Genomic DNA, 11,810 nt, shown 5'->3' on the forward strand with positions numbered 1-11,810 from the left:
TACATTTTCAGTGTAAGAAAACGTCAACTTCCAGTGCAATACCTACATTTTCAGTGTAAGAAAACGTCAACTTCCAGTGCAATTCCTACATTTTCAGTGTAAGAAAACATCAACTTCCAGTGCAATTCCTACATTTTCAGTGTAAGAAAACGTCAACTTCCAATGCAATTCCTACATTTTCAGTGTAAGAAAACGTCAACTTCCAATGCAATTCCTACATTTTCAGTGTAAGAAAACATCAACTTCCAGTGCAATTAATTACCTCCTCTCACATAATACCCAGAATCCCACATTGAAATGGTGGAGGGGCTGGTGAAAAATCAGCTAGATGAGCACTTATGGAGTGTGAAATCTCAATGGAGAAGTTACTCCCGTGGGACACTGCACTACATCTGTACCAGGTATACTCTTCGCCTGTAGCAGAGAATTGTGTCACAAAAAAATGTGGAAAGAAGCACATCTAAGAATTTGGTCATGCGAATGGTGTAGAATGGCTAGGGAGCAATAGACCATAATTAGTGGGTCAATTCCAGACAAAATCCTGGTAGCACCAGAAATAACTCATCAGGGCCACAGTAGGAGGAAGGTCCCTACCATCTTCACCTCAGGCCTAGGAATTAGAAGGGAAAGAGGCCTTCCATTCTGAAAACCCAGGCCAGCACATGGATGCAAACTTAAGACACAACCAACACCAGCCAACATACAGGTGATGGTAGGAAGGTGGAATGCAACATGGAGGGTCAACTCCATTCCAAAACTAGTCAGCATTAGGGATGGTAGGAGGAGAATCCAACCACATGGTCCAGCTCCAATCAGCATCAGCAGGTCCTGGAACCAACACCCAGGTGGTAGTAAATAGGAGAGTTCTCAGCTGGTGGGGTGAAATGCATGTGATGTCATCTGGAATTGTACACCAGGTCAACAGTAGGAGGAGAGTACACCTCATCTACACTAGCAAAACATCACCACCCTACTCTCAACTGAGTGGGATTGAGCACACTCAGGAGGCAGCCTACATGGTCCACCACCCTAACAGCTAGGAGTTGGTAAGGACACCCTTGTTCCACAAGAAGGAGGGAGGGAATAGTGCAGTGGGGAGTCTGGAGGAATGCATCACAAGAGAAAGTGACTGCAGAACCCTATATTTAAAAGCAGGCTGCACATGAAGTATTCAATCAGGGTCAGAGGAATGTGCAACAATCCTTTCCCTGCTTTACTCCTAATAGTCACCGAGTTTGTACAGTCTGGGACAGGCATATTTATGGAACACCACATCGCAACAGTGGGAGTTATAGACCAAAAGGGTCAAGTAGGGAAGATCTGATGGTTTGGCCAGCTCATACCCAGATCCCCTGGAGACTGACATTCAGTAGGAGGTAGGTTGGGGTTCACTAACTGAATAGTATACCTGGACAGGCACCACTCACCACAGAGCAGGATCCAACAAGAAGCATAGGGTCACTGTAAGTGAAAAAGAAAATCTTCCCCACTCACAGTTGAACTGAGGAGTGTAAGATGGTGACAGGAGGTCAATGGTATCTGGTTGAGGAGGAGATGACCAAATGACAAAGATAATGGGTGATGAAAGTGTGCAGTGTGGTCTACTTGTCAGCTTGGATGATCTCCTCCAACGGATGAAGGAAATGAGCAGCCAGGGACATGGTGAGGTGGTGGATCTGGTGAGAGTAGACGTGGAAAAAGTGATGGGAATCAGAGGAACAAAAAGCCAAACAGATAAATTGGAAAACCTAACATGTAACTGTAATTGAAGAAAGGTCATGGGAGGAATAAGGATTCCAGTAGATAAGTAATCAAGAATGGGAACCATAGAAGGAAGCCATACACACCACGTAACATCTGAGAGCCCAGACAGGACACAGGAGGCAATCTGGATCAGAACGTAGATATAAATGATAAATCAGCATGAAAGCAAAATTACCCTTTTCAAGCCACAGATGTCTTGGAGAGAAAGAAGCAATCAGTATAAAGGAGAACACAAGTATTAAGGTATAGGATTTGACAGACGTTGAAAGCGAACACATCCAACTGATGACCACGGGCCAAAAGGAGCAGGAAACAGGTCTTCAAGGAAAGGTGGTATGGGTAATAGGAAGACAGGGGTTCAAACACGAAAAAGTAAGGGCATGCAGAATAATATTAAGATTCCAATCCAGTAAGTGTGTGGGGTGAGGAGAACAGAGGAGATGAAAGAAACAAAACAAGAGGAAGAAAACAGGAGATGAAAACATACAGCAGAAGTGGGAAAACAAAGGTAGAGGACAATGTTGCCCGATAGCCTGCAACATTCAAACAGAGAGACCATTGTCAAACAGTCATGTGAAGAACTTGGAGAGATGAGGGACACTGGAAAAGTAGGAAAGGAAATCTTGTCCTAGAGACCAATAGCAAAAGATACACCATTTCCTCTGATAAGTCTACAAGGAAGATGGGCAGATTGAATGGGAAATAAGGGAAGCTACACATGTAGAGAGTCTGGACTGCCTTGCAATGGACAGGACAAAAGCCAGACAATGGGAACAGCAGGGTGAAACACAGGCACATGAGGTTGGCAGAGAAGGGAAGTGGACAGGGGAAGAGGTAAAGGAGGTGATGACAGAATTAACAGGAACCACAGTTGAGCAGGCCAGAATGGGGCAATCAGAAATACTTGACACAGAGTGGCTTGTATACTTCACAAAACACTGGAAAGAAGGATAGGAGGGTTGGCATAAAGGTAAAAATTGGTTCAATCCTGACTGAAGGTATCGACTGCCAAAGCCAAAGAATGTGGAATCGGGCATCAGAACAGAGCCACTGCAAGACCTGGGGATTGAGGAACCAATTCATTGGGAGAACCTTCTTGGAATGAGATAAACGATCTGCAACAGTCAAGAGGTGAACATGTTGAGTATGGGGCCACAAAAGAAGATTTAACATTTAGAAACAAAGGGAACATGAAAGGGTGCCATTCTGTCAATTGATGTAGGAGACAACAGTCAAATTATTAGAATGGATCCTGACTAACTTGCACCCACAAAACTGGAAGAAAATGATCCAAAGCCCAATGAACTTCTAGGACTTCCAGAAGATTGATGTGAGATCTTGACTCGACCAACACTTTTTGAGAATCCAAATATGCCTCCAACACGGTCAGAGAAGTTTCTGTGAAAAGGTGGAAGAGGAACTTTAACTGAGATGTTGTCCCTGTCAAATCACCAAGCAAAATGGACTTGAAGGGAAGGAGGGAGGATACAAGAATCCAGGAAATCCCTGGTGAGATTCCTTTGATCTTATAAAATCCATTGGAATGCTCTTATGTGAGCACAACCAAGGGGAATAAGGACTTTCATAGAAGCCCAAGTCCCCAAAAGAGATAGAACCTTGCATATATACCAGTATTAGGAGACCTGTACTAACCTTACTATCAGGTGGTGGCCTACAATTAGATTTCCAAGTTCAGTGTCAACAGTTTTTCTGGTCCAACTGTGGAGTGATGGAAATTTGCAAATGTTGGCCAGTATTTTGGGGACTTTGAAGATTCAATCCGATTGAATACATACTGTCACCATTGACAACAGACGATTATATGAGGTTCAGTTTAGTGCTAGTGTACTAGGTGAGACAATACCTCTTTTGCATCAGAACTTTTCACCATATAAGCTTAAATGCAAAGGAAATATTGTGGTTGACAATATATTCAACACTCTTGAGTTTGAATGAGACATCAACGTCATTGTCAGATTCATGGATCTCTATAAAGGTATTACATCAAACCAAGATAGATGCGAGATATTCCACAATAATTTGTGAATGTAAAGAAATTGTTTGATTCTAGTATAATAACTACTGCCAGATGAATGGATGTTTCTAGTCCAGCAAATGCTAAAGAGGAATGATAGGAATAAATGAAAGTCCAGGGGTTGCTCATGCGGTAAGGAAATAATCAATGCAAAAAAAAACAACAACTGGGAAACTGACATCTAAAAAATGATTGATACCACTCTTGACACAGACCATTACAAGAACTTCATTCAATTGAAATCATCTCTGCATCCCAGAAGGCAGGAAGCACCAAAATCTAGCTGTAAAACATTTGAAATGTTTATGACAGTACCAAAGATGGTTTACGGTGGCAAAAGTTAGGAATTAGACACTTATACAAAGTGTGTGACAGCACCTTTATAACATAGTACCAACACCAGATGTCAGGCTAAAAATCTTTTTTAAAAAAAAAAGATGACATTCCAAGAAAAATCTACGTGAAAAAATAATTTATCTTCTGCATAAAAACAAAAATTTTGTTAAACGATGTTTTTATTTAATTCAAATTGTGCAATCAAAATGTATGATAATGATGTGTATCTTGCACCCATTAAAAAAAAATAACATTTCTTAAAACTAATTTCAGAGATGGGAGCAGCCCTTAAATATACCCTAATTAGTAGCATCTATACAATCAAGCGTCACAAACGTGATAAAATAAATAATGTATTCAAAGTAAACCTCTAAACATTTTGAAGTTAACAAATTTTTTATGATATCTGTACAGAAAAAAAGTGAATGACGGTTGAACTTAAAAGAGGGGAGGCAATATTCACACATTTACCAAAACACCTGCCGAATATTTTATCAGATAAATGATAAAATTTACAGATTAATGTACAACACGAATTTCACAAAATATTACCGTTATGTTCAAAAGGGAAAAAAATCTCTGCCCAAAATAAAAAGAGGGTTTTATGTTGTTATATATCTATGAAACATTCCTAAATGTAAGAAAAGCTTGTTACATTACAATTACGAAACAAAAACGAAAGAACAATAAAAACTGCCATCTATCATTCTAAACCTGAAACATTCAGATATCTCAACAGTGAATAAACAGAAATCATTTCACCTCAGATTTATCTCTTAGCAACCACTACAATCATCTATGGAATACAATATAAATGTTATCTTACAAAGTTTACGCCAGAAATGGTAGTAAGTGAACGAGATACTTATGTAACTGTACCGGGTAGCAGTCTACGAGCTACATTTTCTGCCAATCTCAGCAGTGGTCCCGAACATGGCCATCCAGGTTCTAATTCTACTCCAGCTCTTCTAGATAACAGGTGTGCAGAAAGAAGTCCTCCTACCACTGAATAAAATAATGTAACACAAAATGATGACGTTTCAGAATGCGTTTTATAAATATCAGAAAATACGTCACTATGCTGAGTATAATAATTAGAATTTTAATGTGTACATCAATTAAAAAAACTATTTTAAGAAATGGCACATTATTTGAAATTTACTTATGCATATATACATGTAATCCTGTAAAATGAGAGTACAAACTATACGTAAAGTTTACGCTTCATTTATATAGAATTTTCATTAATACGCAATACGCTTGCGATTCCTCTTTTAAAATATGCATAAACCCGTCAGGTGTTATCTTGGTGTATATACTAATTTTAAACTTTAAGAAATACATGCGACTTATGTGGTGATTTGACGTACACGCAATGTATATAAACATCTGTACATAAATATTAGTGCTACATATTACACTTAAGTTTTAACTTTAGCCTAAACAGGCAATTTTTAATGCCTTAACTCTTTCCGTATAATCTTGGTCATTTTGAACAACCTTGTAAACACCAGGTAACCAGGAAAATACCCATACTATAGCTTTTAGTGTTGTACATGTACCTTCACAAAATTTGGCAAGCTTTTAGTAAGCATTACAAGTCTTGTACACAAAAAAAATCAGATTTTTTAATTAAGTGCTCATATTAAAGACTTGTCTGCAAATATATGGAGTTAAGAGCACTGACTAGTCCAAGTGCAAGGTGATTCAATAAAGGCATTTTTAATTCATCTTACAGTTTTCAAGTTTCAATAGCCTCTAAAACCTAAATGAATATCAAATGTATTTTTAAGTAAAACTTGATATTTTATTGGTTATTTTCTCTACCCTAACCCTCTATGGACTCGGTTGCTTGGACCAACCTTTTAATTTAAATTACCCTTTTTTTTCTACAATGATTGTAGATTGTAATAGAAAAACCACAGTTGTTTATTCTAAGTACCTTATATTGTCCTTTGAACTGTGTCAAACTAATAATACTGTGATTGAAGCTGTAAATCACTTGATGAATGCATGACTTAAGTTACCATACTGAATTACTCAAGTTAACATTTTCCTAAAATGAAAATGTGTTTCCAATAATACTTACCTCCACTGACATTTATAGTTATTTCTCGACCTCCTACATCAACGAATGAGGTGCTTATACAAGATACCACGATAGAGGGTGCATTGACATAGGTGTAAGGTATCATGAGATATATATATCACCAAGGGCAATTGAGTGGGGATAAAAGACTAGAGCAAGTGAGAAAAAAATAAGAACAATGCTTAGATGGGCAAAGGGAGAAACTCTGGAGGTTGAGTATTAGCTATAAGTGTGAGGGAGGTAAGTATGTTTTGAAATTAAACATTTCCTTAAAACATTATATATAACACTTCTAGATGTCTTTTAAACTATATGTTGCAATGTAGTTTTACCCCAAAATGGCAGTAAGACTATTCCGTTTTGTTCATAAACAAATGAAACCTTCAACCTTTTACAATCTATTTATTTTCCTACTTCAAACACTTTGGATTCAAAACTTCAATCACGTACAATGTCATTATTCTTTGTTATTAAATTAATTTATATCATCACAAGTGCACCAAAAACTTACCTCTAATATTAGTTTCAAATACTGAAACATTAATGTTGCTATTGAAATCTATTTCTTTCACTATTAGTTGTGCCACTCTTTGAAATTCACTAAAGTTTCCCATCACAGCTAGAGTATCCAGAGAATCAATAAGAGAAAGGGAAAAACTTCCCCATGTGTCAACGCCATCACAACTCAGAGGTCGTAGTTCATCATATGGCTCGGCATATTTTAAATAGCTATCATAGGCATGGTAGAACATCTTCGTAACCCGATCCCTTAAAAACAAAATGAAATAATTTGTGAATACATAATTACCATCTCATAGATGTATAAACCATTATTAACCCTAAATCTATAACTTTAGCATGATGATTGTAAAACAGTGTTGTAGTAAAACAATAACACTCTCCTTTCAATTCAATGTACTGTATCATTTAATTTATTCAAGATAATTTATTTACTTATATATATATATTGGCTTATTGTTTATTTAGAATTAAAATTAATTCATCATCTTTGTTTTCATTCCTTTTTTTTGGCAGCCACCCTGAAAAAGCTTTACAGCCCACAGGGAGGGGCGACGGCTCCCACTTTAGGAAACATTGGCCTAGATTATTGATTAGTTTAGTATTGAAAATAGGTCTTCTATAGGTAAATTACTTTGATAAGTAACAGACTTCCACCAAAATCTTGATGCAAACAAGAAGGAAAAACTCAAATAAAAATTACTTTAGAAAAGATGAGCCCAAGAGTTATATTGTTTGAAAGCTCTGATACTAAATTAACCTTTTAAGGTGATTTTAGTGTGTGTTGGAAATTTTCAATAGTTTCTGCATGAATGACTCCTAATTTTAGGGTTAACCATTATATACATATAACCTGTAACTTTCATACATTTCACACTGCAGTATAAAATCTTTATCTAAGCTAAATAATGTAATACATATAGTGTTTATTAAAAATTACTGTGCAATACACTTAACAATATTTTAGCAAAACCAATACAACAATTTTTACACAGCATTATCAGATATAATTTAATTCCATATAACATTTCTTGGTTGGTAGCTTTCTCCACTAGTATATGACAATCAATAACTTTCAAACATAGAAAAAAATCCAATAAAAACACTGTTGCAGGACTGTTTATTTTAACATTATAATATGAACTGGCCAATTGAAAGTTTCTAGTCAGAAAGATGCATTTAAAAGAAAACTCAATTACATTTCTCTATTGCTGACATAATTATCGGATATTCTAAAATATCATGCTACAAATTACAATAGCAATAACGTTGTGATAAAAACTGAATGACAAGATATCTTATTTTTGCAAAACTCTTAATATTTAAAACAAAATATATTAAAGACTCAAAGAAAATAGTGTTTTTTGTATACATACTTAAACTGTGATATAAGAACAGTAATGTACAAGATTAATAAACACATTATAAGCTAATAAACTGTTCATTAGAATCTTGTGTTGAAACAATTAATTCAAATGATCACATCATGTAATCATTCACATAGTGTAAAACAATATCTTTTAAATATCTTCATTAGATAATGTAAACATTGTAAGTGTATGCCATAAACTATTTCAGAGCTGACAAAAGCGATCAAAGAGTTAGAATCATATATAATTTTACATGTGATGTACTTATCTCTACAGGTATGCATTTTTAAAATGAAACAGAAGGTTAAAGCAAATTAAATCACAAAATATACATGGTAATCTACAACAGTGGTTTCCAAACTTTTTCACCTTAACCTACTTATCTTGATTTGTATGACACAATACCCCTGCTGTCACATGCAACGTTTCTTTATGCTATTAATTATTCTTTGTTTGGTGAAACTCTCGTGACACTTCTAGCAATTCGCTGTGACACACAGTTTGGAAACAACTAATCTATAAGGTTTTATGCCTCTCATATATATGTTTAAGCAACGTTACAAAGTTTTATAAAAAATACAAGATTACTTAAATCTTGTATGAATACGCTAACCTTCACATAAATCGTTTACTTAATAAATACACACAATTAAGTAAAAAAAAAGGTAGAATGAAACCAATAAATTATAAATATATGTGTATATTAAGAAGCTACAGCATTAGCAAGTAGCATAGAATAAAAAGAAGAATTTTTACAATCAAATGTAAATTTTTCTAAGTTATTCAGTAGTGCAACAACTGGTACATATATGAAGATCTTAAACCATTCATACAGAGTACTGCATATATCTTGTTAGGAGTTAACACACTATAAATTCCACTGGAAGATTTCTTCATCAGATGAAAAAGAATAAATTGTACAAGTAGTATAAACTTTCCTCGTTGTAAAATGCGTGTAACAGTTGATCTTCAAATTACATATTCTGCGATATACAGGTTCATTCATATAGTGTACATGTAGATATAATAATACTCTAAGTTGATTTAATATGATATTGTTTGCCGTAGTTTTCTTCCTTCCTCATTTTCACTTAGATAGAAAACCTAACCATTTCCCGAAGTCAAGTACATAATTAAATGTTGTACAAGAGTAAATGCTAGGACTTTATTTATGCACCAATTATCTAATGTTTATTGCTTTGAGTTATGTTTTTGAGAATGCTAAAATTATAATTACTTAAAAGGAACTCAAAAAGAAGAGTAAAGTATACTGGTCTTCTCGTACATGTACACACACACATATATATATATATATAAACGCAAACCAACGTGAATTTCATTATGTCACTCATCAGATCAAAATTAAGATATAACAATAACTTTACATAAAACAAACATTGAGAACAAACTGAAAACCAGCTTAGTGAATGGTTGATGGAGACATTATTTGGCACTGGGAAAATCAGTACGATCATAGCCGTATACAAGTTCCTCCACAGAAGAAAGTCAGTCAGGGATGTTTCAATCTTCAAATGTAGTCCCACACACAATTTCATTAACAAAAAAGAGATGAAATTTATACTTATTTTAGCAATAAGAATAGTGTTACCCTTGGTTCTCACTCAGTTCGAGCAATATTTTTTAGTATAAATTTTATGGCCAATACATAAGAAGATAAAATACTACTGAATAACAATAATTTTGATAACCTATCTCTGAATATTTTCAATCAAATTAACATCTTGTCTGTACAATGGAGACCAAAATGAAACACAATGTTTCAAGTAAGGCAGTTTTAATGTGAATTGCCTTCAAAATTATGAACCAGTTAATCTTGCATCTGTAGTGGGAAAACTTCTATAGAGTCTGATAGAGAATACGAAGCTTTGTGAGATCATTTACTAAAATGGGATGGTATAAACAAGAGCCGACATGGATTCATTAAATGGAAATCTTGCTGTACTACTCTGTTTATCTTTTTGAGGATATACAAAATAGTTGGGTATATAGTCAGAATTGTAAATTGCTTTCAGAGTGGTCATGTATTGTTTTCATTTGATTATATACACGATTGTTCGGTACTGTTTTCGTTTCATTATATGCGTGGCAGCCATGTATATATCTTTCATAATGTTTTCAGGATTACCTACAATATTTGAGTGTTGTGTATGTGACTATGCTGTTCAAATTAGTAGCTTTAAAATAGTAATAAGTAAAATTGAAAATGGTTGTTTATATAATCAAAGTTATAGATTGCTTTAATGGTTCTCAGTTCTTGTGTAGTTAATTTCATATAACAGTTGTGTATATAGCCTCAGTCATATTTTGTTTGCAATATTTCTGTATTTTGTGAAATATCCAAGTGCTATAAGAAATGAACAAAAATAAATATGGTGAATTGTGGAGAAAAAAAACATAGTCTAAGTCTTCAAATTAACTGTAGGTTTAGAGGAACATATATATAATCTTTGATAGGTTGTTTAGGTATTCATAATGAATCTTAAGTTTCAAATAGACAGCAACTACCTGTTGTAGAAACCTACAAATGTAGAGGACGACGTTTTGAAAGTTTTCCGCCTTTTGTCTTCAGGTCCAACTAAAAATCCAAAGGCGGAAGACTTTCAAAACGTCGTCCTCCACACTTGTAGGTTCCTACAACAGGCAGTTGCTGTCCATTTGAAACTTAGATTCAACATATATATATATATATATATATACTATACTACATGAAATAAACAAAATACACCTTTGATAAGATTCATTGAATTGGCAGAGAGTTAATTGCTGATTTAACTTTTTTGTGATTCACTACTGCTTATAAAGTTATATGAATTATAGTTTTTATACAAGTTTCATGTCCATGAATAAGTTCTTTATATTGCAGTTTGAAGAGATAATTGATGAACAATCTAGGTTAGGTACGCATGGATGAATTAAAAATAAAATCAGAATTGATATACCTGATGCTTGCCAATTGTAACTTTGTCTTAAGGCGTTAAGTGTAACTATATATGACTATGGGTCTAACACTTAGTAACAGTAACACTCTTAACTTCTAAGTCTGTTTAAGCAATTCGTAACTAAATTCTTATAAATTACAAAAAATAACAAACCTCAACTTTTGCAGATCATCATCGGAAAAATGTTGAACTCCTAAACATGAATCAAACTTCATGGACGATAATATTCCTAGGTGAAGTAAAACAATTGAGACAAAATTTAAATAACAACCAAACACCTTCATTATAGCTATTTCCGTACAAACGTGTCCTGACAGAGATCTCTGGTGTGAAATGCAGCAGAAAAACAAAAATATATATATATTTACGTATATATATCGCTCTAACAATAAATACTTAAATTGTGTATTATACTATTAATGGAATGGTCAATTCATAATTAGGCCAGGAGTGACAAGGTAGTTGAGCATGTCGGATTGAGAATTCGAGGGCTCATGGTTCATGCCCCTTTAAAAAAACGCTCTCCGCACTCTGGGCTATGTGTATTGTAATATTATTGGTTTGTTTTGGATTTCGCGCAAAGCTACACGAGGGCTATCTGCGCTAGCCATCCCTAATTTAGCAGTGACAGACTAGAGGGAAGGCAGCTAATCAACACCACTCACCACCAATTCTTGAGCTACTATTTTATCAACGAATAATGGGATTGACCGTAACATAATAAAGCACCTATGGCT

General features: G+C 34.7%; 1 protein-coding gene across 1 annotated transcript in view; it reads right to left on the minus strand.

The window, feature by feature from the left end:
* The window catches only part of LOC106471797 (ER degradation-enhancing alpha-mannosidase-like protein 2), a 31,774-nt gene extending 20,395 nt beyond the window's left edge, over positions 1 to 11,379 (minus strand). Inside the window, exons 1-3 of the mRNA XM_013932421.2 lie at positions 11,227 to 11,379; positions 6,736 to 6,992; positions 5,015 to 5,140 (exon numbers count right to left, since the gene is read on the minus strand). Coding sequence (XP_013787875.1) covers positions 5,015 to 5,140; positions 6,736 to 6,992; positions 11,227 to 11,357 — 514 coding nt within the window. The 5' untranslated portion in view covers positions 11,358 to 11,379. The remainder of the gene's footprint in view (positions 1 to 5,014; positions 5,141 to 6,735; positions 6,993 to 11,226) is intronic.
* Positions 11,380 to 11,810: the final 431 nt, after the last annotated feature.

Source organism: Limulus polyphemus, unplaced genomic scaffold (assembly GCF_000517525.1).
Source record: "Limulus polyphemus unplaced genomic scaffold, Limulus_polyphemus-2.1.2 Scaffold4869, whole genome shotgun sequence".
Lineage (NCBI taxonomy): Eukaryota > Metazoa > Arthropoda > Merostomata > Xiphosura > Limulidae > Limulus > Limulus polyphemus.